The 26,328-nt window shown below is 45.3% G+C and overlaps 1 protein-coding gene across 5 annotated transcripts in view; it reads left to right on the top strand.

The window, feature by feature from the left end:
* Positions 1-23,589, top strand: part of NLRC5 (NLR family CARD domain containing 5) — a 57,252-nt gene extending 33,663 nt beyond the window's left edge. For 3 of the 5 annotated variants that reach the window (XM_035118266.3, XM_060275886.2, XM_035118264.3), the window contains exons 30-49: positions 3,576-3,641; positions 5,521-5,604; positions 5,731-5,814; positions 7,277-7,363; positions 8,233-8,313; positions 9,452-9,535; positions 10,075-10,158; positions 11,160-11,243; positions 11,728-11,808; positions 13,904-13,987; positions 14,463-14,546; positions 14,958-15,041; positions 15,206-15,289; positions 15,904-15,987; positions 16,239-16,322; positions 16,863-16,949; positions 18,011-18,094; positions 19,615-19,698; positions 21,774-21,857; positions 22,723-23,589. In XM_035118266.3, coding sequence (XP_034974157.3) covers positions 3,576-3,641; positions 5,521-5,604; positions 5,731-5,814; positions 7,277-7,363; positions 8,233-8,313; positions 9,452-9,535; positions 10,075-10,158; positions 11,160-11,243; positions 11,728-11,808; positions 13,904-13,987; positions 14,463-14,546; positions 14,958-15,041; positions 15,206-15,289; positions 15,904-15,987; positions 16,239-16,322; positions 16,863-16,949; positions 18,011-18,094; positions 19,615-19,698; positions 21,774-21,857; positions 22,723-22,804 — 1,660 coding nt within the window. In that variant the 3' untranslated portion in view covers positions 22,805-23,589. The remainder of the gene's footprint in view (positions 1-3,575; positions 3,642-5,520; positions 5,605-5,730; positions 5,815-7,276; positions 7,364-8,232; positions 8,314-9,451; positions 9,536-10,074; positions 10,159-11,159; positions 11,244-11,727; positions 11,809-13,903; positions 13,988-14,462; positions 14,547-14,957; positions 15,042-15,205; positions 15,290-15,903; positions 15,988-16,238; positions 16,323-16,862; positions 16,950-18,010; positions 18,095-19,614; positions 19,699-21,773; positions 21,858-22,722) is intronic. The other 2 variants (XM_035118269.3, XM_035118268.3) reach the window with 2 other exon arrangements.
* Positions 23,590-26,328: the final 2,739 nt, after the last annotated feature.

Raw genomic sequence — 26,328 nt, 5'->3', positions numbered from 1 at the left:
GGTGGGAGATAGAGGGAGTGGCTTGATTGACTGCTGTGCATGTGTGGAATGAAGAGACTGGGCGCTTTGAGGGCTGGGGCTCCCACCATTCATACCATGCATTTAAAGCATTGTGATACCGCCTAAAGCAATCATGGCTCACCTCAAAGAATTATGGGAGAGGTAGTTTGTGAAGGGTGCTGAGAGTTGCTAGGAGACACATATTCCCTTCACAGAGCTACAATTCTCAGTGTGGTTTAACTTTTTTTTAAAAAAATAATTTTTATTCATTTTCCATTAACAACATAAAAGAAAAACATCGTGACCAAATTACACACGTTCACATACAAAGAGAAAAGACAAAAAGACAAAAGACAAAAAAGACCAAAAATAAATAAATAAATAAAATAAAATAAACAAAAAATCTCTTAATTCAAACCATTATCATAACAATTTGGACTTCCCCGACTCCCCCCACTCTGAGTTCCCTATTATCAATTATGCAGTTTTCACATTATTATTTTACACCTTTTTGATACGTACATTTAACTTTTCTACTTTACACATAACAATTATATTTTATTTCCCAAACTTCCATTTCCCAAACTTAATTCAACTCTATTTTTCGATTCTTATATCTTATATTTCTTCCCTTAATTTATTATTTTTTACCAGGAATATATTATATTTCAATTCTTGAATATTCTATCCTCCTTCCTTCTCGCTAGTTATTTAGACTCATCCCCCCTACTGCTGTAGCCAAATCTCCTAGACATTTCAATGAATTCCATTTGTCATACCCAGATCGAACCGCACATATCCATCCATTAAAAATATTCTTTAATTATTCATCCTACTCCCACCCTTTCCCAAATCCACCCCCAATATTCTTTCCACAGCTTCTGCCACCCCTTCATAACTACACCTGTTGCCCAGTCCATCCCCTCTTCCTTTGCACTCTTTTTTTCTCTATATATCGAAACCAATTCTTTACATTGTCAATCTCCACACCAATCTCTTCCCCCCTTTTTATTTCCATTTCCCAGTGTTTACCCTGAACTCCCCCTCTCACTAGGAATTCAGCAGTGTCCACTGGTTTTTTTTTTGAGGACTCCTTGAGATATGTCTAAGTCCCGCCCCACATCTCCCACTTGTGGGGCATTATATTCTTCATGTTCCTCTTCTTCCAAGATTTGTATTTGTACTGTTTCTATCTCTCCATAATTTGTTAGTCTCTTGCAGCTGTTCTTTATTTTCCTTTAACTCCTGTTTGATGTCCAAGAGCACTAGAAAAATCTTTTGCAAAACAAGGTCTTGTGATGTTGCTGTGGCTACGTCCTTCTCAGGCATCTCGAATTTCATATGCATCTAGCTGCTTGAACAACCGGAAATGGCAGGGATCAAATTCCAACTCACCAATCGCCTTTTTTTTTTTTTGGCTGAACTGGGTGTACTCTTCCTTCTTTATTTTTGAAGACTCCATTTTCTGCACATATCTCATAGAACCTTTATCCATATCTTTGCAGCGCTTTTTAAACACAACCAAATTGCTAGTTTCCAGCTCCAATATATTAGTCCAATTCTTTATTGATTTATTATTCTCAAGTCCATTCACTGGGACCCGGGTCCAGCTTTCAAAGGGACTTTCTTTTACCAATGTCACTGTTTTACAGGCAATTCCATTAAAATCAGTCCTCTCCCCTGTGCCTGCTACAGAGGAGCTTTTAGGTCCAATTCCTAGTAAATTGAAAATTTCCGTTCCTTTTGACAGCTAAGGGCTAATTCACTGCCTCACTGTCTCTCAGAGGGGGGAAATCGACTTCCTTTTAAAATTACCGTACAACCTGTTGCCAATTCTTCTAATCAGCATCAATTTTTTTTTCCAATTTCCAAATGATCAAATCCTTACTTTAGAAGAATCCGCTGCTCTCCTCCGCCGGCTCAGAGCTTCACCCCGTGAGGGTAAGCTGATGCTCAAAATGGCTCCCGCATCGCCTGTCTCTACTCTCTCTGGGGCTCTTCTCGAGCTTACCGGGGAGTAAAGGGGCTGCGGACGGAGCACTGCTGAGCTCTTCATCCCCAGAAAGCACTATCTGGGGCTCTTTCGGGGGGCCGCGTCACTCTCGCGGCTCTCCCCCCCTTGCAAAGCTGGGCTGCCTCGGAGCTTTAGGCGCCAAACCGGAAGTTCCTCAGTGCAGTTTAATAGCCAGTCCCTCTTCTCAGGGAACCCTGGGAATTGTAGTTCTGTGATGGGAATCTGGGGGGCTCCTGACAGCTCTCAGCACCCATAACAGACTACAGTTCCCAGAATTCTTTGGGGGAAGAAGCCATGACTGTTTAAAGTGGCGCCATAGTGTTTTAAATGTATTGTGTGACTGCGGCCTCACACCTTGCTCTAATCCAGGGGTTCCCAACAAAAATTTCTCGAGGACCCCTCATCGAGCCGCTATTGTGACAAGGACCCCCATTAATTCCTAATCCTAAAATTAAAAAGTGAGAGCCAAATTAAGAGTCTTTTTATATTTTATATTTATACGTTTTTTTTACAGTTCTTCCTCTTCATCTGTAGGCCTTTGTCGTTTTAACGAACCACTTTTTAACCAACGGTCCATTTTTAACTACGCGAACTGTAGCTTCCACGAAAAACAACGCTTTGTTTACAAACACTACTGTTTTGCAAAGAGGCAGCGCGCGCCAGGGAGGAGGGAGGGGAATGGAGAAGACAGGGTACCTGCGCAGTAGCGCACAAATGAAGCCGACGCACGCAAAGCATCTTGGGGAGGTGAGCGTTAGTAGAATGCACGCGCTGCCTCTTTGCAAAACAGTAGTGTTTGTAAAGCGCCACCTAACGGCATACAGCAGAACTACTGCCTCTATCTAATTCTAGTTTTGCGCTAGACTCTGCTCATGCAGGAAGCGGCCAAAACAAAAAATCTGTTATCATACGAAATATATTTAATATATTTTTTTATTCTAATAGCATCTTGTGGACCCCTCTGGCATAGCTCGCAGACCCCTGGGGGTCTGTGGACCAACTGTTGGGAACCACTGTTCTAATCAAAAGCAGTGGGTAGGCTTCAAATGTGTTTTCTGATATGCAGTCTAAGGTACTACTGTATTTGATTCAGTCAACTTTGCAACGATAGTTGTCCCAGTGCACATTAATGTTGCAAATGCCTCTGCTGTTCTGCATGAACAGGGTTACAGTAAATAGTGTCAAGAGATTTGTTGTTGTTGTTTAGTCGTTTAGTTGTGTCCGACTCTTCGTGACCCCATGGACCATAGCATGCCAGGCACAAGAGATTAAAACATCATAAAAAATTTCCCTAAACAGGGCTGCCTTCAGATGTCTTCTAAACATCAGATAGTTGTTTATTTCTTTGACATCTGATGGGAGGAAAGACTCAAGGAAAGACTGGTGTGGAAAGCTACTCAGAGGTTTTGCAGAAAGGGAAGTGTTGGAATAACAGAGAGAGGAGTAAGATTGTTTCAAAAGGATGTTGAAATACCAGAGAGTAAACATTGGTGGAACAACATTTAAAGCTGCCTTCCACCCGTTTTTGTTTTTCTAAAAATGTGTGTCTTTCTCTTTGCAGTTTGTGCTCTGAGGCAACACTGCTGATCACCCTAGTGAGAGAAGATAAACCTCAAAAGATCCTGAGGTAATTATTTGAACATTATTCTACTCCCCTTGCGAGATGGAGCAGGGCAGTCTTTACAGCAGGGGCGGAGAATCTTTTTCAGCCCAAAGTCTGCATTCTATGGAGAGCTTTCTAGGGGCCACATGTCAGTGGTGGTCAGGGGCCAGAGGCATGACTAAACTGCTAGCCTGCAGCGAGAAGTAAGTTAATGAACTCCGTAAGCCCAAAGCATCCATGGAAGAGGGAGCATGCTGCTTCTCTGTGTGGTTTGCTTCTTTTGTTCTGCTATGGTTGAGTAATTTACTGTATTCTTGCATCAGATGTGTTTCAATAACCCAGTCACTTCTGATGCAGACACACAGTGGAGGTTAACTCAGATGAGGTTGCCTGTTGCCACCCTCTGTGAGTTGCTTCTCTCGGCTTTCCGCCTTAGTAGCAGGAGTCATGCTCAGAAAAGAAACTTGATTGACAAATAAACCAGCAAAAACAAGGGTGGGGGAGGCTTTTCTGAAGGCTCTTACACACATAATAACAGAGCATGAATTCAATTTTATTTATATTTATAAATGCTGCCTTCACTTGTCAGGTGCACTGTGCCATGAAGTAAAGAATCTACCATAGATGGGAAAGGGCTGTAGCTAATGCTAGATATAGAACCTGGAACAAGGGTGGAAGGACCTGCCTATTTTGGTTCTCTCAGTTTCTCATTTTTCCAATATTAAATTCAGTTCTTCAAATTTATGAAGCAATCTGCAAATTATTTTAAATCATGAAAATTCTTCAGCATTTATGGACAATTTTTTCCTAATACAGTGGTATCTCAAAACAAAATGAAAAAATTCCTTCCAGTAGCACCTTAGAGAACAACTAAGTTTGTCATTGGTATGGGCTTTTGTGTGCCTACACACTTCTTCGGATACCTCTGAAGAGGTATGCACACAAAAGCTCATACCAATGACAAACTTAGTTGGTCTCTAAGGTGCTACTGGAAGGATTTTTTTTTCATTTTGTTTTGACTACGGCAGACCAACATGGCTACCTACCTGCAACTAGTGGTACCTCGAGTTACAAACGCCTCAGGTTTCAAATGCTTCAGGTTACAAACTCCGCTAACCTGGAAGAGTTACTTCGAGTTGAGAACTTTGTCCCAGGATAAGAACGGAAATCGTGTGCTGGCAGTGCAGCAGCAGCAAGAGGCCCCATTAGTGAAAGCACGCCTCTAGTTAAGAAAAGTTTCAGGTTAAGAATGGACCTCCAGAACGAATTACTGTAAGTTCATAACTAGAGGTACCACTGTAATCACCTTTTTATATGCAACTTCTCAAAGCAATTTCTCCCAATAAAGTGCATATCTGTATATTTTCATCAATATATTCATTTTGATGCACACACACACACACACACACACCAATCTATGCATTTTTGCAAACATTATTTGATTGGAGAAGTGCATAGCAAAATTTGGCGGAGTGCAAATTTTCAAAGGTGGCAGTGTTTTGTTTCTCATACTGTTTTAGAAAGTGCAAATTGTATCAATTTGCTTTTAACTATGAATTGGATTTCTCCCCTTCCCATGCCTAGGATCTTCTGTATGCAAAGCAGATACTCTTAGTGAGCTTTGGCCCTCCTTCCAAGTCATCTAGAGCAGGCATCCCCAAACTTCGGCCCTCCAGATGTTTTGGACTACAATTCCCATCTTCCCCGACCACTGGTCCTGTTAGCTAGGGATCATGGGAGTTGTAGGCCAAAACATCTGGAGGGCCGCAGTTTGGGGATGCCTGGTCTAGAGGATCTCTTTAGAAACATTGTGTTTCTAAAGATGGACTGCCTTTAGAAATCACTCTAAGTTCTTGACCTACCCCACAGGAGCTCACTTGACTCGATTCCTCCTTTCTTCCAGCATGAAGCAGTGCTGTTTCCAAGCAAAACATCTGGCGCTGCTGTCCACTTCTCTGAGCAAGTGCCTTGCTCTGAGCAACTTCACGTGAGTTTTTCTACTTCTGTCATAAACGCTAGTCCCATTCTGATTGACGTGAAACACTACTCTGGTTCCTTTAAGAACAGAGTAATAATAAGACCCCCTCAAAAGATTTGCTATCTTTGCTCTTAGGTCAGCTAATAATGGCATGATGCTCAGCAGTGCAGAAGATCTACTCAGGGCCTTAAGGAAATCAAAGGGCATGCTAAGAATAGGGTAAGCATTTCTCTTCTGTCATCCAGTTGAATTCAAGCTGTCAGAGATTCCACTCTGCTTCTAGTCTTTTGCTTAGGGTGTATCTAACAGTTACATGGGGTGCACAGTCGCTGCAGCCCCTTGTCTCCCTAGGAACCTCTTGAAAGCATGTTCTAAGATGTCGTATTTGGAATTTCTGTTGCTCTTGCAAATGCCATGCTGCATCCTATTATTCAGCATAGCTGCCAAGTCTCCCGTATTCCCCGGGAAATCCCCATTTTTCCAGCCGTTTCTCGCTGGCAGCCCGGATTTTAAAAAAAAACCGTAAATCCCCTGGATTCTTACTGGCCCGGGGAGGCTCCTTCTGTGCACGTCTGGAGTCTCTGGACATGCGCAGAAGTGATTTCTGGCACTACGGACATTTTGGAAATGGGCAGAGCATGCATAGAAGTGACTTCCGGTGCTGCTCTGCCCAGTTCCAAAATGGCATCAGCACGACTTCTGGTCGCGGTGCGACTTCCAATCCCGGATTTTTCAATCTGGGAGTTGGCACCTATGTTATTCAGCAAACACAGGTTCCCCTCAGCAGATCAGCAGACATAGTCCATTCAGTGGGATTTGCTCCCATGCAACTGTAAGGACACCAGAAGAACCTGCTGGATCAGGCCAAGGGCCCATCTGGTCCAGCATCTTCTTCTCACAGTGACCAACTAGATGCCCATGGGAAGTCCATGAGCGCAAGCCTGAGCACAACAGCATTCTGCCCACCTGGTATTTAGAACCACTACTGCCTTTGACAGGGAAGAAGGAATGTAGCTGTAGTGGCTGGTAGCCATTGATAGCCTTTTCCTTCCATGAATTTATCTAATGCACTTTTAAAGCCACCAAGCTGGTGGATGTCACTGCATCTTGTGTTTGTCTGAGTAATTGTCTTGGAGACCTAGCTCAAATCTTAGCTGGGGGCCAAATTCCACATTATGGGTGGGGATGAAGCACCCACCAAAACTGGGTTGCTTTTGCCTTTCTCCACATCCATTGTCATATCTGAGACTAAACTACCCAGTACTTACCTGGGAATAAGAACAGTCAGGTCAATCTCTTTCCAGCCTTCAACATTATTTTTGTATGAATATTTCCCACAAAACACACACTTCTACGTGCATTTTTACCTAAATGCCATTTTATATGCATTGTTATACATTTTGGGGGCCAAGAACTATATTCAGAAAGTGGAAGGAAAGCTGCTTTTGTTCCATTTATTAGTCTGGGTAGTGCAAACCTAGTTGGTTTTGCTTCTAAATGCATATAAAACAAAACCCTCTGGCATCCCTGCTTGGGAATAAGCCCCACAAAACTCAGCAGGATTCACTTCTGAGTAAGTGTACATAGAAGGTTGCACTGTATTTAAACAAAAAACAAGCAAACAAAACCAGGTGAGCCAATCTTCAAACAATGCAACATATGTGTGTCCTTTACATTGCAGCATCGAAGAGCCTTGGGTGAAAGATGAAAGCATCATTATCCTTCTGAAGTTGGCTGCAGAAGTCCAGGGAAACATCACAGCCATCACGTAATTAGTTCCTCTGTGTGTCTGCCGCCTTGAGATGTTCTTTGAGGAATAAAATACATGGTTGGCAGAAAAAGATGGTGAACAAATCCTGTGAAAGCCTTAAAGGGAGATAATTTTCTCCCCAAGAACATGTTTCTGTATTTTAACATGCACCTCAAAGCAAACTCTGGATCAGGGATGGGGAACATCTGGTTGGACTCTTAACACCCAGCATCCCTGAGCACTGACCATGTTGTCTGAGGCTGATAGGAGATGTGGTCCAAAACAGGTTAGGCTGAGAATGGGGAACTTGTCGGCTGGGGCTGGTGAGAGTCCAACAACATCTGGAGGGTCCTCAGGCTCCCCGTTCCTTTGCTAGGTGCAGCCACTGTGGCATATGCTCCTCTGTGGTTGTGGTTGTGCTGGCTGGGCTCTATAGTTTAAAACCTCTGGAGCTGCCTGGCTGTCCTATGGGAAATGAATCCAGATCAAAAGGCCACACAGTGGGTTGAAAAGATCTCCCTGGGGAAGATGGAGCTGAGTGTACCATACCTCTTGTCTTACCTCCAGTCTTTGCCAGTGATTCCTGGATTGCAGGGGGTTGGACTAGATGGCCCTTGGAGCCCCTTCCAACTCTACAGTTCTGTGATTCCTTGCATTCAAGCCCATACAATGCAAAGATGTCAGAGGGAGGGGCAACTTAGGTATCCAACGTTGGAAGTGGGGTGAAAGGCCCCATTCCACTTTCTCCACACATTTCCACTTTCTTCTGCTGTAACCACAAGTAAAGCGCAAATAGCACTTTGTTCTTCAGTTTCTGTTGGGCAGCCTCTACGAGGCAGGGCAAACTTGTTTCAGCTTTCCTGATTTTTCCTTCCATTTTTGGCTAGGCTAAGGAGAGACCAGGCCCTCTTCGTAGTGGAACAGGAATTTCCTCGTCAGGAGGAGAAAGTGGAGTCTGTGGTCAGCCGGTGAGGAAGTCATTGTTCTTTGGCTGGTGTGATGGTTGCTCATTGTACTATACCATGATCCCAGCGCTCATGATGAGGCTAAACATTTGTTCATTCCAATGCACTAAAGTGGCCAAATGACTACAAAGAAACCCTACACGAAGGTGGCGGTGGTGGAAATCAATTTGCGTGGTCAGGCAGAGTCCCACAAAGCCCAAGGCAGCCCCCGAGCGGAATGATGACACAAGACCACGTTCTATGGGATTAAAATTGGCCACAACTTTATTAAGAATTCAGATGTAGGGAGACCTTGGCTTAGGCATTGGGCATATATCCTTCCCAGCCCCCAGCCAGGGATCTGGGTAATTTCAGGGTTATCCAGCATGTGTGGGGGTTGGACTAGCTCTGGAGAACATATGTTCAAGCAGATAGCCCGCCCCCCCTCGATCGCAGCCGCTGGAGAGGGAGGGCAATGACAGCCTATTGCGTATGGTCAATGCCTCCCCCTTAGCCCCATTTACAGAAACCCTGTTATTGCCGCAATTTATGTAGATGACTAAAGGATTCCACCCAAGGCCTGCATCCGCCAAAGTTGTGACGAATTGCTATGGGAAAGGCGAAACCTGCCAATGCAGGGAAAATTCCTTTCCGGCCCTTCAACAGCAGCCTTGTCGTAGCAGCACCTGCGTGCGTGTACGCCTGTGGAAGAAAATAACTTGTAATGCAATCATTAATTTTTGGGGGGGAGTGGAGGGTGGGAAAGCTCTGGAGCCATCGAATGCTTCCCAGGAATGACTCTGCTTCAGCTGTGTTCAAGGTAAGGTTACCTCCTCCTACCTGGCCAATCCCCCCGGCAACGTCTCCCTGAGCTGGATTGGACAGGTAACTGCATGGGCGGAAACCACCAGTATCCAGCCCGGGAAGGCAGTGCCGGCCTCCGAACTTCAGGGCTGCCCCAGGGATCCCAGGGGGCTGCGCGCGACTGCACAAAATGCACCTCCCCTTTTATGTGGGGAACGGTCATTTCAGCTTAATTTGAAAATCTTCCACTCAGGGACCCTCCCAGTTTCCACACCCTCTGTCCATGCACAGGCAACACCTGCTTAAGTTGCCCTTCTGTGTTCTCTTTGTGTGTTTTGTCTGTGTGGGGGGCCTGCAGGTTGCATCAGTGTGAACTGGAAGCCAAAGGAGTCTGCTTTCTGCCGAAGCTCATTGAGAAATGTAGACAACTCTGGGCATTAAAGTGAGTGTGAAGAGTGGGGTGTGTGTGTCTCTCCCACAGTGGGGTTTGTTTGCTTTTTGTTTTGATCACAGAGAGCTGCTTGCTGTGGTGCTGGCCGCAGCCAGACTTGAAATCACCAGACATTGGACACATCTCCATGGGGTCTCTCTAGGGGTGGGTGGCATGGGAGGGTGTGAAGCATGGCCTTGCCTTAGCACAGGCATCCCCAAACTTCGGCCCTCCAGATGTTTCGGACTACAATTCCCATCTTCCCCGACCACTGGTTCTGTTAGCTAGGGATCATGGGAGTTGTAGGCCAAAACATCTGGAGGGCCGCATTTTGGGGATGCCCGCCTTAGCACTTAACCCTTCACAGGAGAGGGGGTGACGAAATGAGACTATTCTGATGTTGTATGGCTTCCCACTTTAAAAATATTGTTCTACATAGGCCCCCAATGACACATGCTTTAATGTAACAAGGCTGCCTTATTGATATATCGCCTTTTGCTTTCCCAGTGACTACTTGTGAATGTATCACACCTGTCCTTTTGTCGTTACAGCTGGTCTCAGGTACAGTTCACTAATGCTGAAGCAGAAACCATCTCTGACACACTGCCACATTTTCCATCACTGAAGAAACTTGGGTAGGTATGAATCACTGCGTGCTCTGGATTGTGTGCCTGTTGTGTGTCTCTGGCTGGCAGCTTCCAGGATTTGAACCTCTCTAGCGTCACACGCATCCCCTCTTTATTGTGAAATGCTTTCATTTTCTATGCTGGGCTTTTCATACACAATTCTCTTTCGTGATCCAGGGACGCTTGAACGCACGTTTTTTGAGTTAAATACCAGTAGTGTAAACTTATGCAAAGTCTCTCCAGCTTGATAATTTAAAATGGGTGGAGTTACGTATTATTATGACTTTAAAACTATCAAGTAGTCACTAAATAATATATTTAGATGGAAACCTATTTATGAAAAATGGTTCAGTGTCTCTAAGGGAGGGGAATGACACAAGTCCAAAATGGTGGGTGTAATTTACTATACACAGGCTAAACTTTGCAGCATTTCTTAAAGTTCAGCAGATTTATCAGCACCCTCATCAAACTAGATTTCCCAATATTCCTTTGGTGAAGCCATGATAGTTAAACTGATATAAAACTGGTTTAATCCAGACTCAGAGAATGAATAAGTTTCTAATGGTATATAGGAGGGGGCTGGGAACTTACGACTCACAAAAGCTGTCAAAATTGTACTTCTCGAACCATAATGTGAACCAAAACACAGCTCTCCAATTTGTGCAGGGGTTGCATTCCTGGCATCTGCACATGTCAATAAGCATGAAAAAGCCAGCCCTGCCCCGCCCCTGTTCCGCCCTCTTCCAAGTCCCAAACGACCCATGCATTGGTGGCGGCCGCACATCAGTTGGACGTGCGCAAAATGGTCATCGCTTGTGCTCTGCATTAAGATTGAGTGTTTATGTTTGTTTATGCCATGGCCTCTTGATATTTTATAGCCACGTGGTGACATTTTACATTTATGTCTCATTTGCCATCCTGTGGTTGCAAATGACTGGGCCGGGTTACATTCAGTGGAAAGAAAGCTGCTGACTACCCTAAACCTGCAATGGTTGGTTTTGAATTTCCAGGTTAACCTGTTGCAGTTTCCTTCCCCCCGGAATGGAGCACCTGGCTGAAGCATTGCATCAATGCCACACTATTGAAGACATTGAGTAAGTTTGATATCCAGTATGCGAGTGACTGTGATGGGCATCTCTTTTTACCCCTGGGTAAAATAAATCACAGGCCTTCTGAAAACTGTCTCTGGAAAGACGGCGGCAGAGGGGTCAACAAGCAAGCTAACACACCCACACCCATAAAAGGAAGGAACAAAATCAGTTTTGGCTAACTTCTGGGCAACCACGGAAATCTGAACCTGATACCAAAAAGATGGCAACGTCAGTGTCAGATGCATCTCCTTAAAGAGCCAATTCCAAAGTCGGGACACCACCACAGAAAAGGCCCTTCCCTTAGTGCCTACACTAACCTGCCCCTGCTTCAAAAGGGGCTTGGAGAATGGCCTCTACAGAAGCCCTTGACCTACTGGAAGATTGGTATCTGGGCCCCAGGCTCTTATTGCATTACTTCAGGTTGCCATTTCCTCTCCCTCCTGCACAGATAGCTGCAAACTGAATATGTAACTCTGCTCCTTTCTAGCTTTTCCAAAAGTGAAGTTGGCATGGATATCAGTGCTCTGATGAACGCTCTGGAGGGAAAACTTCACCTGAAGAGCATAAAGTAAGTGGCCTTTCAGTTGGCCTTAGGTTAGGAGTGATGTGTAATGTGATCCTGTATTCTCTGGGGATCTGGAGCTCTCCCCAGACCTAGCCTCCTTCAGTAGTTTTGCACAGCTGGAGTGGGTTCTTGAACTCTGGTTGAAGGATAGAGAGGGGCGTGTGTAGAAACTAGCCTGTTCTACCAAGGTAAAATGGCTTTGCCTACTTTTGCCTATAGCTTAGCCCACCATTTGCACATGGCTCTCAGAAGGCTGCCCAGGTGGGGCTGTGTCCTTCATTCTCCACTTCATTGGGGTATCTTACTTGCATATGAGTTACAGTGTGGCATAATGCCACGTGGATAGAGAAAAGTTTTTCTCCCTCTCTTATAACACCTGGAACTCATGGACATCCAATGAAGCTGAATATTGGAAGAACCGGGGCAGATAAAAGAAAGTCCTTCTTCACACAGTAGAGAGTTAAATGATGGAAATCACTCCCACAGGATGACCACCAACCTTGATGACTTTAAAAGAGGATTAGACAAATTCAGGGAGGAGGAGAGGGCTGTCCATACTCTGCCTGCATGGCCTGGAGGCAGTGATGCTTCTGAAGATCAGTTGCTGGCAACCACGGGAAAGGAGAGTGCTCTCGGGCTCAAATCCTGCTTCCTGGTTTCCCAGAGGCACCTGTTCTGCCACTGTGAAATATGTGGGCCATTGGCCTGATCCAGCAGGCTCGTCTTATATTCTTAATGTTCGTGGAGTAAAAGGTCCGGGCACAAACTGGAATAGAAGGCAAGTTCTGGACCTTGAACAAAGACCAGGGTGTAGATTCAGGACCACGGACAGTGGTCCAGCAGGTGAGGCAGAAAATCTCACAGCAGTGCTTTGGAGCAACTTTATAGCCTGGGTTGGGTAGTCAAGATGGAAGCTCTGCCCCCTGAGGGCTGCACCTGACCAGTTAAAGAGCCAGTACTCCTTTTCTGCTGCCATTGGATTTTTTTTTTGGCATTGAGGTTCCAAGGACCCCCTTGGGAAAAGCCACTCCTGGGCAGCAGGCTCTGATTCCAATTGATTTGCATGGAAAGGAATGAATGATGGCTCTATCTCCTCATTGGGGAGGGTTATGCATCGAAGGATTCCTGGGCTGGGGCTTGGCACCGTTTGTGAGAGTCAGTCCCTTTGTTGCCCGAGATGACAAAGGCCGAGTTAGCAGTATATATTATTTTCCAACACTAGTCCGTGCTTGGATGATGCTGTAACAGTATGTGGCTTATACATGGAGGGGTTCCTACTTGCGAGTTTCCAGGTTTGCCAGATTTATTTAATGATCTAACTTCCTCCCAGGATAGTTCCTGCGTTTCCAGCTGGGCTGCCCAAATAGCAGAGCTGCTCCCAGAGGGGTTCAGATATCTCATTTCTAGCACTTCCTATTCCTATACAAGACATTGCCACGGGTCCTGCAAGGTCTGCTCCTCTGGCCTCTTTCCACCTGGCCTAGGAGGGCTGGGCTGGGGTTGGGTCTTTGACTGACTGTAGCCACAAGAGCTGCTGCCGGAGGGTCCAGAGGCCCCCTTAGATGTGGGTCCTTGCAGGACCTGCTGCTCAGGATGCCTAGAGACTCTTGGGCAGGGGCTTTGTTTAGGAGTTTATGTTGCAGTCAAGATTTAACTGTGGATATGCTTGGTTTTTGCTGCTGTTGGTATTATGCTTTTGCATCTTTATTAGGAATTATGTGGAGGTTCTTTTATTGCATGCTTATTGAGATGTTTTCATTTCTTGTTTGTAACTTCCTGAGTTTTGTTAAATTTTTGTAATTATGTAAGTTTTTTTAGCATGGTTTGACTATGAAAAGGTTGCATACAAATAAATAATTTGCAGCATTTGTATCAACAGGGACTAGCCACAAAGGCTATGTTCCACCTCCACAGTCAGATGCATTATGCAATATCAGTTGCTGGGAACTTTAGGTGGGCAGAGTTCTGTTGCACTTCTGTCCTGCTTGTGGGCCTTGCAGAGACACCCGGCTGGCCACTGGGAGAACCAGATGCTGGACTTGACGGGCCATTGGCCTGTTCTAATGTTCTGACAATGATATTCTTATTTACATCTTAGCCTTGGCTCTCTGAATCTCAGCAACGCAGATATCCTCAATCTGACCTCCAGACTCTCAGCAATGCCTCTCCTGAAAAGACTTGGGTAAGTATGGCTATGGGTAGAGGTTCAATGCAACAACAAAAGATATTTATTTTGTCACTGTTCAGACCTGCCAGTTTCAGTGGCTGGCAATATGCAAGAGAGCTTTGATTTGCCCAGACCAAGGAATCGGGTAGCTTCTTACCTGCAGTTGGAGCGAGTGCTGGGCCAGAATCCATCGTCCAATTTTTCAAAAGTTTTCTTCCCCTGTGAAAGGGGCTTCTGTTTTCTGACCTCAGTCTTAGGGTGCTTTAGAATTTATTTAGATTAGAATAATAATAATTTTGGAAGGCATGGGGTTGGTCTAAGGAATGAACGCAGAAGAAACTGATGTGGATAGTACATTGATGTGGACCCATCCATTCCTGCTGTGAAGGCCACTGTTACCCAGCATGAAACAGGTGTCCTGAGAAGCTTTCGCCTTTGGGACCATTCAGAATAATTGACTCCTGTTTCATATTTTATGGCTGCTTTCCAGTTTGAACAAAAACCGCCTTGGTGGTGAGTCCTGTTCACACCTTGCACAAGTTTTGAAGAATGCCGTTCACATGGAAAAAATCGAGTAAGTTCATGTTTTCCGCTCATGTCTGCCACTTTAACACATCCCCTCCCAATGCCCAGCTTCATTGTCAGAATTAATAACGAAAGGAGAACATGTCTTAATTAATTTTCTCTCTTTGTTCCAAAGCAGTGGTTCTCAAAGTGGGTGGTAGAGGGGCACTGGGGTTGCCTAGGCAGCTGCTAAGAGGCAAGGGGGTGGCAGTGGGGCACTGGAGGTATAAGTGACTATCAGATGTTGAAAAGCAGGTATCACTAGATCAAGTTGCTCAATTTTGTTGCATTAGTTAAACTAAATAGATTTAATTGGGTTTTGAAGCAGTTAAAGCTCGATATACATGAGCCCATGACACAATGTCATGAACACAGCGGATGTTTTCTTTAATCTTATGAGCTGTTGGGTTCTTTTTCAAAGTTTGAGCCACAACAAGATTGATGATGCTGGCATGAAAGAAATCGCTATGGCCATTCCAGAAATGCAGAGCGCGAAGCAAATTGAGTGAGTTTCTTGTGTCTGTATCAACCCAGTGAGAGACTACGGATTGTAGTCTGGCCAGAGGAGGAATTCCTGGTCCTCTGCCCACCCCACCAAATCCAGCTATGACAGATTAGCTACAGTTCTGTGATATGAAGCAGCTTCCTCTGTTGTTGTTCCTCTTTCAGCCTCTCTAACAACAGCATTGGCTCTGCCGGTGGACAGTGTTTCGTGGAGGCTCTGGAGCACAGCGAGAACCTGGAGGTGCTCAAGTAAGCTCAGACCTTCTCCTGGGGATTTTCATCCATTCCCTTTCAAAATAACCAGGTTCCTCAGAAAAGCGTTTCCCCAGGCTGTTCACATTTGGGGCTGGCTGCTGAAGAATCCATGCCCACACCCATGAATATTCTGTGAAATGGCATGCTCCTTTCTCCTACAAATGCAGCTGGTGCCAGTTCCAGGTTTGTGGGATGGATTGGGGCAAGGAGCCCTCAGTGGGCTCCCTCCTCCTCCTCCTCCCACCCACCCCCAGCTCATGTGTGCTGTCTTTCTCTGGGCCAGAGTGCCTGAACTCCAGCGATGGTGCGCAGAAGAGCCTGCAGGACCAGGAACCACAATATCAAAATGTATCCTCGGTTTGATAATCTGATAATCCTCAATTTGATAATCTGATAATTCTTTAATTGGACTTGGTTGTTTTTTTAACCCATGTGCAACCGTTACTCACTCTACGTAGCTATTTTATAGTTCAGTTTCAGTTTTTCAACTTTTAATTTTAATATCATTGTTCATTGTTATCATTGTTCTCTCTGTTTTATATACATTATACAACTTTTTTTTCAAAAAAAGTTTTCTCAATAATGTTTTACATTGCACTTCCTTTCAGACTATCTGGGAACAATATTGGAAACGAGACGCTGGAGAAACTGGCTCCAGTTCTGCCCAACTTGCACTGCCTGAAGGTCCTTCAGTAAGTATCCTGGTTCAGGATGGACAGATCGGACCAGTTTTCACCTGTGTCAGAGTTTGGGTTTTTTCCTGCCTTCCCTCGTTTGGTCTGCTCCATCCAGGATGTTCTCCACACTCAATTTTCAGCAAGTGTACAATCTGTGAGCCCACGTACACAAATAGTTGAGCTGTACAAAGCAACATGTGTTCACCCTTTTCACACAAACACTAGGCAAGGGCCCTCCCCACTTAACCATCCTCTTCTTTCCTCAGCCTGGCATCCTGTGGCTTTGACTCAGAGGGAGTGGTTTGTTTGGCCAGAGTCCTCTTCCATTGTCCACAAATAGAGGAAATAAGGTGAGTGCAGCTCGTAGGGAAGGAAATGAAAACAGGAAGGAAAAATCAGTAACTCATGGGCTTTTGACATAGAGTCATAGAACTGTAGAGTTGGAAGGAGTTCCCAAGAGTCATCTAGCCCAACCCCTCTGTAATGCAGGACTCCTAGCTAAAGGATCCCTGAGAGATGGCTGTCCAACATCTGTTTTAAAAACTTCTGAAGAACTTCCCACCAACTTCCAAGGGAGTCCATTCCACTGTCAAACAGCTCTTACCATCACAAAACATTTCCTAATTTTTGGTTGGGCTCTCCTTCTTTGTCATTTGAATCTATTGGTTCGGATCCTATAGATCTATTGGTTCGGATCCTGCCCCCAGAGCAGCAGAAAGCAAGTTTGCTTTGTCTCCCATGTGACATGTTTTGGAGGTCATCTGCCAGTCAAAAAGCAATTGTGAATGTTGCCCTCCAAGTATTATGTTCTTAAAACAAGCAGCATGATTTTAAAATAAAAATAATAAAATAGTTCAATCTGATCACCTTTCCTGTTTTTTACCTTGCAGTTTGTCCGAAAACAGCATTGGGCACAAGGGTGCCATGGCACTCGCAGAACACCTGCCGCAGCCCTCCTCGCAACTCAGGAAGATTGAGTAGGTCCACGCCTGCTTTCATTTGGCTTAAATCTAACTAAGTCATCTGCATTGTGTTTGTGTGTGTGTGCGTGTAAGCTTTTTGTACACTACAGTTTTGTGGGTCTTTGACTGAAAAGCAGCAGATAAATAAATAGCACCATAGCGAAGGAAGCAGACTTTATATCAGGTTAGGCCATTTATCCATCTAGCCGAGTAGTATATATTCTAAGGAGCCCCTCATCCAAGCCTTTTAACTGGAGATCCTGCCAAGGATTGAACCAGAGACCTCCTACATGCAGAACAGATGTCTTGCCGCTGAGCTAGTGCCTGTTTCCTATCCAGGTTTCAAATCCTTCTTTAATATGTCCTGTTTCTTTCTTTCTTTCTTTCTTTCTTTCTTTCTTTCTTTCTTTCTTTCTTTCTTTCTTTCTTTCTTTCTTTCTTTCTTTCATCTTTATTGGCATTTGTTGCCAAGTATACAAAAAAATAAAATATAAAAACCAATCAGAACACTCATAGTCCACCAAGCCAAATCAAAATGTAGACTGGATGTCTCCCCACAAACTCTGGCATTACAACAAAAGGAAGAGAGTTGGACATCGTTTTAGAGACTCAAAATAAAAATTAGTAGCACTGTTGAAGTTTAAAGTGCTGTTTTTGCCTCGGCGTTTATAGTTTTCAGGCCAGCAACCAACAATGCTTGGGGATTGTATCCAGCCACATTGATTTCTGAGAGGCAGGTGGATTGCAAAGGTTATGAGAGGGCATCATCAAATTTTCAGTTCGACTCCCCTCAAATATCTGGTTCCCCCCCCCCCAGCCCCATTAACTTTTGTGCTACAGCCAAACTTTGGTCCACCTGCCTTTGAAAGAAGCAGCCCTGTTTATGAATACAAAGTTGTGCTCAATGTGAACTGAGGAGCAAAGCTGATCTGTTTTAAAATAATAAGGAAGGGTGGACCAGAAGAGAAGTTTCCCCTCTCACGAATCTGCTCTTTTGAACTTTTCACCTAGGAAAGCCACAACTCTAAAATTAGTGTTAGGGAACTGGTTTCCATTTTGCAATGTGTTTTTTCTAGACTGAAGGTCTGCGGCCTCAGCGATTGCACTTTTAGGAGTCTTGCCCTTGGTGTCAGCCAGTGTCCACTTCTGGAAGAGATTATGTAAGTACTAGGGGCTGCTGCCCCTGCTTCCTCCACTTACAAGCCACACCTGCCCTCCAATCCCTTTGCCAGCCCTCTTTCCCCCACACCTGGCCAACACCTCCTCCCTTTGCACCTCACCCTATTTGCCTATCGCCTCCCAGGTTGTCCCAAGCTCCTCTTCATCCCTTGCAGCTTGCTACAACCATACCCTTTTTAAAATAGGGGGGAGATGCTTCAGATAATGGTTTTCTGAAGTCCCTTTGTTAAACCTGCCTACAGCCACGTTAAAAATATATTTAGCGTCTCCCCCCCCTAGCTGCCAAGTACCCCGTTTTTCATGGGAAACCCCTGGATTTTAATCCGTTTTCCGCTGTTCTCCCGAATGGAGAAAAATCCCAGAAATCCCCCGGATTTCCTACCTGCCAGGGAGCCTCCATTTTGGGTGCTGCTCTGACCATGTGTGGGCACCGGAAATAGGGCAGAGCGGCACCGGAAGTTGCTTCTATGCATGCCCAGCGGCCATCTTGTTGGTGGCCACATGGCGGCGACTATCACCAAGATGGCCGCCGGGCATGTGTAGAAGCGACTTCTGGTGCTGCTCTGCCCTATTTCCGGTGCCCACACATGGTCAGAGCGGCCCCCGGAAGTGCCGCGCCACTGCTGATCCCACATTTTTTAGCGGGAGACTTGGCAGGTATGCCCCCCCTCCCATCCCAGCTCATGTGGGCCACCTGCCACAATGTCGTTATACTGGAGTTGTTGTGGCAACAGCCTTACCTTTGTTTGTATATAGAAAGATAAACAGACTTGTGGGTGTGGCTCATGGCCCAGAGTTGCCGACATGGATGCTCCTTTTCATGTTCAGCAGCATCTAGATCAGGCGTGAAGAACCCCAGCCCCAGGCCATGCCTGAATTAAACCCAAACAGATCCACCTTCAGAGGACTTCATTCACTGCTTCTCTTTGTGCCCCCTAATTGCCTAATTGATATTCACCAGGAATATCACAAAGAAAACATTTGTTTGACACAGTCTTGCCAAAACAATCAGAGAATTTATTAAACAAACGCGTTTGATTCAGGCCTTGTCTAGGGAAGAAAATATTCAACCGAATGATTAAAATTACATGTTTCAATTTAGAAAGGCATCAGAAATTGATAGGAGGCAAGGGCAGAGCAGTGGCTCATGCAGAGACAAACAGGCAGTTACCTCTGTCGGTAGATTATTCTCCTATGTTTTGGGAGTGGTAGAATGATCTGGCCACACCCAATTCAGACACATGGCAGAATGAGCCACTTCTAGCAGAGCTGACTGAAGGAAGGCAAGATCAGAGCAGTGAATCATGCAGAGAAGCAGCAGGCAACTGTGATTTGGTGGACTCAGGGAGAGCCTGTGTTTACTTTATTTCTCTTGCAGTATGCTCATGTGCTGCTACAGCATCTTCAATGTGCTTGATCTTCAGGTCCCCACTGACTCAAGCACCTATTGAATTCATGCCTAGTTGGGTTTTCAGCTGTTAATCATTTCCCCCATCTTTAGCCTGTCCTGGAACAAACTTGGTGATGAAAGTGCTTTGGAGCTGGCCAAGGTTCTCCCTCGGATGGCAAAGTTGAAAGTATTGGAGTGAGTACAAGGAATCGTCAACCCAGAATCCTTCACCAAAAACCAATTAGAGCCTAGCTGAGCTTTCTTTTTTGGGGGGGGATGTTGATAGTGGGATGAAAGTTTAGGAGGGGAGATTTTCCCAGGGGGCAAGAAGAAAATATTGGGTGTGGCAGTGGTCTCCAGGAGAGCAACAGTATTCTTCTTTCTTTTGAAAAGTTTTTCTTTAACTCAGTTGCTCTGCTCTCACCTGCCAGAGGCAGAATAGCACTTGTCAGAAATCTTTCAGCATGGCAGTAAATAATCTCTGGAACTCCCTGCCCCTTGATTGTTTGTTGAATAGTTTTCAACATCTGCTAGAAATGTTTTTGTATGTGCAGGTCTATCCAGATGTGTACTTTTATTATGTGCGTTTGTTTTAAAAATTCGTGGATTTTATCTTTGTTCTGATCATTTTTATTGCCTTCCTTTTAAAATATTTTTATTGCTTTTTATTTTAAAAATTTGAATATTATCCGTAAACCACTTAGAGATTCTTTCAATTGAGCAGTGTATAAATATTGCTAAATAAGGAAGTCAATGGTGCCTATTTCTCCACCAGTCAAAGCACTTAGTGCCTAAGCCCATTCCAGATACTTTGGTATCCCAGGCACACACACACACACACACACACACACACACACACACCCAAAATAAGCACTTGTCCTCTTCCCTGGCAGTAAAAATACAACAATAATAAATGAAACAACTCACACTTGACTGCCTTTTCATGACACCCCATATCTACCGTACTTCCTGGTACAGCTGCCTCACCCTGCCCTATGAGAGTGACCTGCTGTTTTCCTGATAAACTGAGAATGAGCTTTAGTAACCACCAACCCATAAATTTGGGATCCTCTCCAAACTGGTGTCAAAGTTTTGTACTCATTTTGTGCCATTTTGTAATGCAAACCCTGCATTTTGTACCACCCCCCCCCCAACTGAGTGATTGATACTTACAAATCTAACATGTTGGATTTGGGGGGTATTACCAGGGTTCATAGTTAACACGCAAAAACCCAACATGGTCAGATTCATAAAGCTCTGAGAATGGGCACCTGGTTGACCCGAGTGCTGGACCAGATGGACCTTTGGCCTGATCCAGCTACAGGCCTCTTCCTATGGAGGAGGAGGAAAGAGACAGAGCACCCTTTTGGTCCTGAGAGATGGGGATGCGTCTTGAGGTATATACCTTGTATAGGACAATGGCTTGAATGTTTTTTCCAAGCCAAATTGCTGGAGGTGGGGAGAGTGACCATGTGTGTATGCTGTATATGTGGGGTTCTGAGTGAGTGGCATACCCACTTTGGTCTCGGCCATACCCACTGCTGACATGCAGTCCCATCCCAGGAATTGGCCAAGAGTAAAGATGAGTGAGGGACCCAGTTGGTGGTGAGGGACCCAGGTGGCAATGTGGGTTAAACCACAGAGCCTAGGGCTTGCTGATCAGAAGGGCGGCGGTTCGAATCCCTGCAACGGGGTGAGCTCCCGTTGCTCCGGTCCCAGCTCCTGCCCACCTAGCAGTTCGAAAGCACGTCAAAGTGCAAGTAGATAAATAGGTACCACTCTGGCGGGAAGGTAAATGGCGTTTCCGTGCGCTGCTCTGGTTTGCCAGAAGCAGCTTTGTCATGCTGGCCACATGACCCGGAAGCTGTCTGCGGACAAACGCCGGCTCCCTCGGCCTATAGAGCGAGATGAGCGCCGCAACCCCAGAGTCGGACACGACTGGACCTGATGGTCATTGGCCCCTTTACCTTTACCTTTAAAAATGGTGAACCTGTGGTGCTTGGGATGTTGTTGGATTCCAGCTCCCACCATCCCTGACCGCTGGGAATGCTGGCGGAGTCTAACAATGTCTGGAGAGCCAAAGGTTCCCCATATCTGGCTAAGAAGGGATGCAGGCATTGGGCCCAGAGGAGTTCTCCATCCCTGCCCTTAAGCAGCACTAAATAATTTCTGACTTTTCTATTCTGTCCAAGAGAGGAGAGGCAGCAGTCAGTTTCCCATGACACGTAGCCTAGTTATATCTTTGCCTTTCTTTGGCTTCTTTTAAACAGTCTGGACAACAACTACATCACTGCTTGTGGCGCCAGAAGGCTCACAAAGGAACTCGCACAGTGTCGAGGAATCCAGATAATACGGTGAGTCCTCTGCAAAAGTTACATCAGCTTCCTAACACTAGGAGGTGCCGTATTTATTTATTGTGAGCAAGACTAGTAGGCTCTCTGGATTAATTGCTTAAAGCTCATAGTTGGATCTGGAGACCCACCTTTAGTCCGAACAGGATTATTACTAGTGTTAGTATTGCTTTGATTTATTATCCACCTTCACAGCTAGCGATGATTTATCTCACTGGAAAGCTGCCGGAAATTGGGGAAGTGTCCAACTTTTTATTAAGTAACATTTTTATTTAACAGGGTTTATTTACGTGTTAGGGAGAGAAAGACCTCTAAGCAGATTACAACACAAAAATATTTGTTAACAACCCCCAATAAAAACAAACATTAAAAAACCAATTACATTTTAAAAAAGTTAAGTGGAAATGCTAAAATTACATGTTGGTAGGGCAGCTTGCTAAGGGACACAGGTGGCGCTGTGGTCTAAACCACAGAGCCTAGGGCTTGCCGATCAGAAGGTTGGCGGTTCGAATCCCCATGACGGGGTGAGCTCCCGTTGTTTGGTCCCAGCTCCTGCCCACCTAGCAGTTCGAAAGCACGTCAAAGTGTAAGTAGATAAATAGGTACCACTTCGGCGGAAAGGGAAACGGAGTTTCCGTGCGCTGCTCTGGTTCGCCAGAAGTGGCTTAGTCATGCTGACCACATGATGAGCGCCGCAACCCCAGAGTTGTCCACGACGGGACCTAAAGGTCAGGGGTACCTTTACCTTTAGGGCAGCTAGCTAAAACAAAAAAGCTTTTATCAGGTGCCAACAGCATTCCAGCAAAGGTGCCTGCCTCCTGTCAATGTGCAGGGAGTTCCATACTTTCTCTCTCTTTGTCTTTTCTAGTCTGTGGCACAATCAGATACCGAGCAATGTTGAACAAAAGCTGAGGAAGGAAGAGCCACGGCTGCATTTTGCCTTCTTTTGATGAACCAGCAGGAAGGGAATCTGGCTCCTGCCAAGCATGGTTTTGCTGCTGGCCAAGGAAAAGAAGGAAACTCAGCAGGATTCTGGGCTAGCACATAGGTACTGCAACTTCTAAAGAGAAACAGAAGCTGCATGATTATACTTCATCCTTGTGGCCAGAAATGAGCAGCTGCTCCTTCTTCCTCTGCTTCTTTGGTGACCACTCGTAGCCGAGTAAGATTGTCTTCCATGAACACGGTCTTAACAGTGAGTCCGTAAGTGACTGTGGAGGCCAATTCTGGATCCCCACGTCCTTTCACAGTGGGGACATAGGTTTCCGGGCAGGAGTTGGTCATGGTGAGGGTTTGCCGAATGTAAGCAACAGCTTACAAAAGAGTAGAGCTCTCACTTGGAGAAGCAGGATCTTTGCTTGGCCTGATTGATGGGAGCATCTTGCAAGAAATCCCAAAATTTTCATCTGTGGCAAGGCTGAGTCTGGGCTATGCTTGTTTGGCACTGAAAATACCACCGTCTTCCATCAAGGTGAATGCTGATTAAGAAAAACTGGCTCCTGCAACATGTATTGTGGACTCTTGTTTGGTTTTGCTTTATTTATTTCACTGATTTTTATTTGGCTTGCATGGAAGAAAGCTGTGGGGGGGGGGGCAGACTGCACCTTCAGCTAACCTTCTGACTTTGGAGACTTCACCAGAATGAACCCCGTTTGATGACTGCTGTCACAAACATAAGGACTAGAAACTTGCATGGCATTTCAAAAATGAAAATAAAAGCAGATATCGCCAGGAACTGCAATGCAGTTCTCCAGCCAAGCAAGTTGTACGGAAATGAATATGATTAGGGTAAAGTGTGCAAGGAAATGCATAAATCGGTGAGAATGCATTTTTGCTTTGCAAAATTGTGTATGAACATGTATGTTAGGGAGAAACTGTTGATGAGTTTTCATGAAGTCTTTAAAAAAAAAATTCAAATGGATTTAGAAATGTGGAGAACCAAATTTAATACTGGAAAACTGAGGGAAGCCAGAATTGACAGTTTTCACAAATCACAACCATGACCATTCATTACTGCGACTCTTCAGCCGCTTGGCTTGGATACAGTAAAATCTCTGAATGGACCCCTTCCTGTTTTAAAGATCTTGCAAACAGAGTTGATGGTGAGCAGAAATCTACAGATTCCTTCAGTCTCTTGACTCATTAACTAGATATCCCCACTAGAGGGCACTGTGTCCTTATGGAAATGCCAGAATTTTCCCAGTTGAAAGGTAGGCGTGGTCCATAGAGAAGAAAACCTCAGAACTTGATGCAGTCTCAAAATCAGCGCTGATGCTGGTGTCACTTCTTCGCAGGCAGTGGAGGTGGGAGGGCAGGTGGGGGCAACGATAAGGCGACACTTCCTGTTTTGCCTCAAGTGGCAAAACGGGACACACCGCCCCCGATTCCGATGGTTTTGAGTTCATTTCCAGCCTATCGGGTTTTGTCTGTAGTGCCTTATCTGATGTGAGCCCACCCACAGCAGGTTACATGGGGTGGCTAACCTGTGGCTCTCTAGATGTTGTTGGACTGCAACCCGCCTGCCCCAGGGGTCAAGGATGGTGGCAGGAGCTGTGGTCCGCCAGTGTCTAAAAAGCCACAGCTTTCGCACCCTGCTCTAAAACCTTTGACATGCAGGTTTCCTATAGATGCAGTTTGGGATGTGTGAGAAAACCCTGAATTCCCAGCAATGCGATTGAATCCCTGTTGCGAAATGCCAACAGCCAATAGATGTCAGATATATCCTGCGCCTTATTTCCTTTTGCCCTTTCTACTGGCTACTGGGCTACAATTCTGTACCAGTTGCTATTCTTAGTCTCCACTTTTGCCCTTTTCCTACACAAGCATCAAACACACACTGGATGCTTGGACAGTGCCTACAGACAGGCAAAGAGCACTGAGTTCTGGCTTTTCAGCCTCCGTTTTGTTTCTGATTTGCTTAGGCAAATGCTGGAACCAAACTTTGCAATACAAAGAGTTGGTGCCTGCCTGGCTACCTCAAGTAGCCGCATCTTCTAACAGTGCTCCAAGGACATGACAGGTGGAAGTATCATCTCTCTCTGTCTGTTGAGCTGGGAGCTGGGACATTGCATTACAAACCCTTGTTTGCATTTGTGGCCACAATTTGTGGTGCTGCATTTGTGGTGCTGCTTCTGTTCAAATGTTTCGTGCCAAGGAAAGTGGTAATCAGCACTAGAATTTTGTGCCACAGTTCCCTGCAAGAATTTCCAGATAAGTCTATTGCTTTGAATAGGTTTGGCGGAAAGATAAAAGGGGGAAATGCATCACCGTCTGGAAAGTTTACAAAGATAGGTGTCAGTAGACATCATGAAGTTGTTACAGTAGGTGCCACATTATAACAACAAAAAGAGGTGCCAGTACTGTGTACCCCTGAGTATCCCCTGGGGGGAAAGCACTGATTATATTATGTATTTTGTGTTTTATGCTGTGAACTGCCCTGTGGGCTCTTGATTAAGGGAAGGGGAATAATTACAAATGATTCACTTACAACTGAGCTAATGCATTTGCTGAACAAATACAGTCAAACCTCGGTTCTCAAACAGCTCCATTTTCAAACGTTTCGGCTCCCGAACACCTGGAAGTAAATGCTCCGGTTTTTTAACAGTTTTTCAGACCCTGACGTCTAACACGGCTTCTGCTTGAGTGCAAGAAGCTCTTGCAACCCATCGGAAGCCGTGCCTCGGTTGTCGAACGTTTTGGAAGTCAAATGGTCTTCCTGAACGGATTACGTTCGACAACCGAGGTTTAATTGTAGACATTTTTGGTGGGACTCCCTCCCTGCTGTTGTTTGCATCTATTCTGAGAGACAATGGAGTGTGCCTTGGGGTGGGGAGTGAAGTCAAACCACTGTGTTAACAGCTCTGAAGTGACCTCCCTGGGGCACAAGCCTGGGCAGTTTGTATGGAGGACCTGGGCTGCCAAGATGACAAGACCCCACTCTGGGACTCTGATGTAGTCTAAAAGGCATACTCAAACAAGTACCAGGTGTTATGACAATAACTTTAACAAAACCAAGACCACGCATCCCCAAACTGTGGCCCTCCAGATGTTTTGGGCTACAACTCCCATGATCCCTAGCTAACAGGACCAGTGGTCAGGGAAGATGGGAATTGTAGTCCAAAACATCTGGAGGGCCGAAGTCTGGGGATGCCTGACCAAGACCATAACACCAAACCGGCTAGCAAATGCCAAAGACAATTTACTCAAGAAACCATATTAAAGTGCAATATGCATATCAAAGCCTGCAAATGCAAACTCAAATCATTTTCAGAGTGGGCCTTCTGTTGAAAATGCTGAACTAATGGGGCATCAGTGCAAACGTTGCGTATCCTTGATCTGTGTTCTGAGATTCTAGTTCTAATAGCCCGTGTGGTGCTTCCTATGTATAAAAGCCCACATGCACAACGAATGCAATATATGCAGTTCTTGGTTGAACAATTAGTGAAATGTTGTAAATTAATTTTTTGCCCATTAG

Source organism: Zootoca vivipara, chromosome 6, assembly GCF_965207765.1.
Source record: "Zootoca vivipara chromosome 6, rZooViv2.hap1.1, whole genome shotgun sequence".
NCBI classification, from domain to species: domain Eukaryota; kingdom Metazoa; phylum Chordata; class Lepidosauria; order Squamata; family Lacertidae; genus Zootoca; species Zootoca vivipara.
This window is presented reverse-complemented; position numbering and strand designations above follow the sequence as displayed.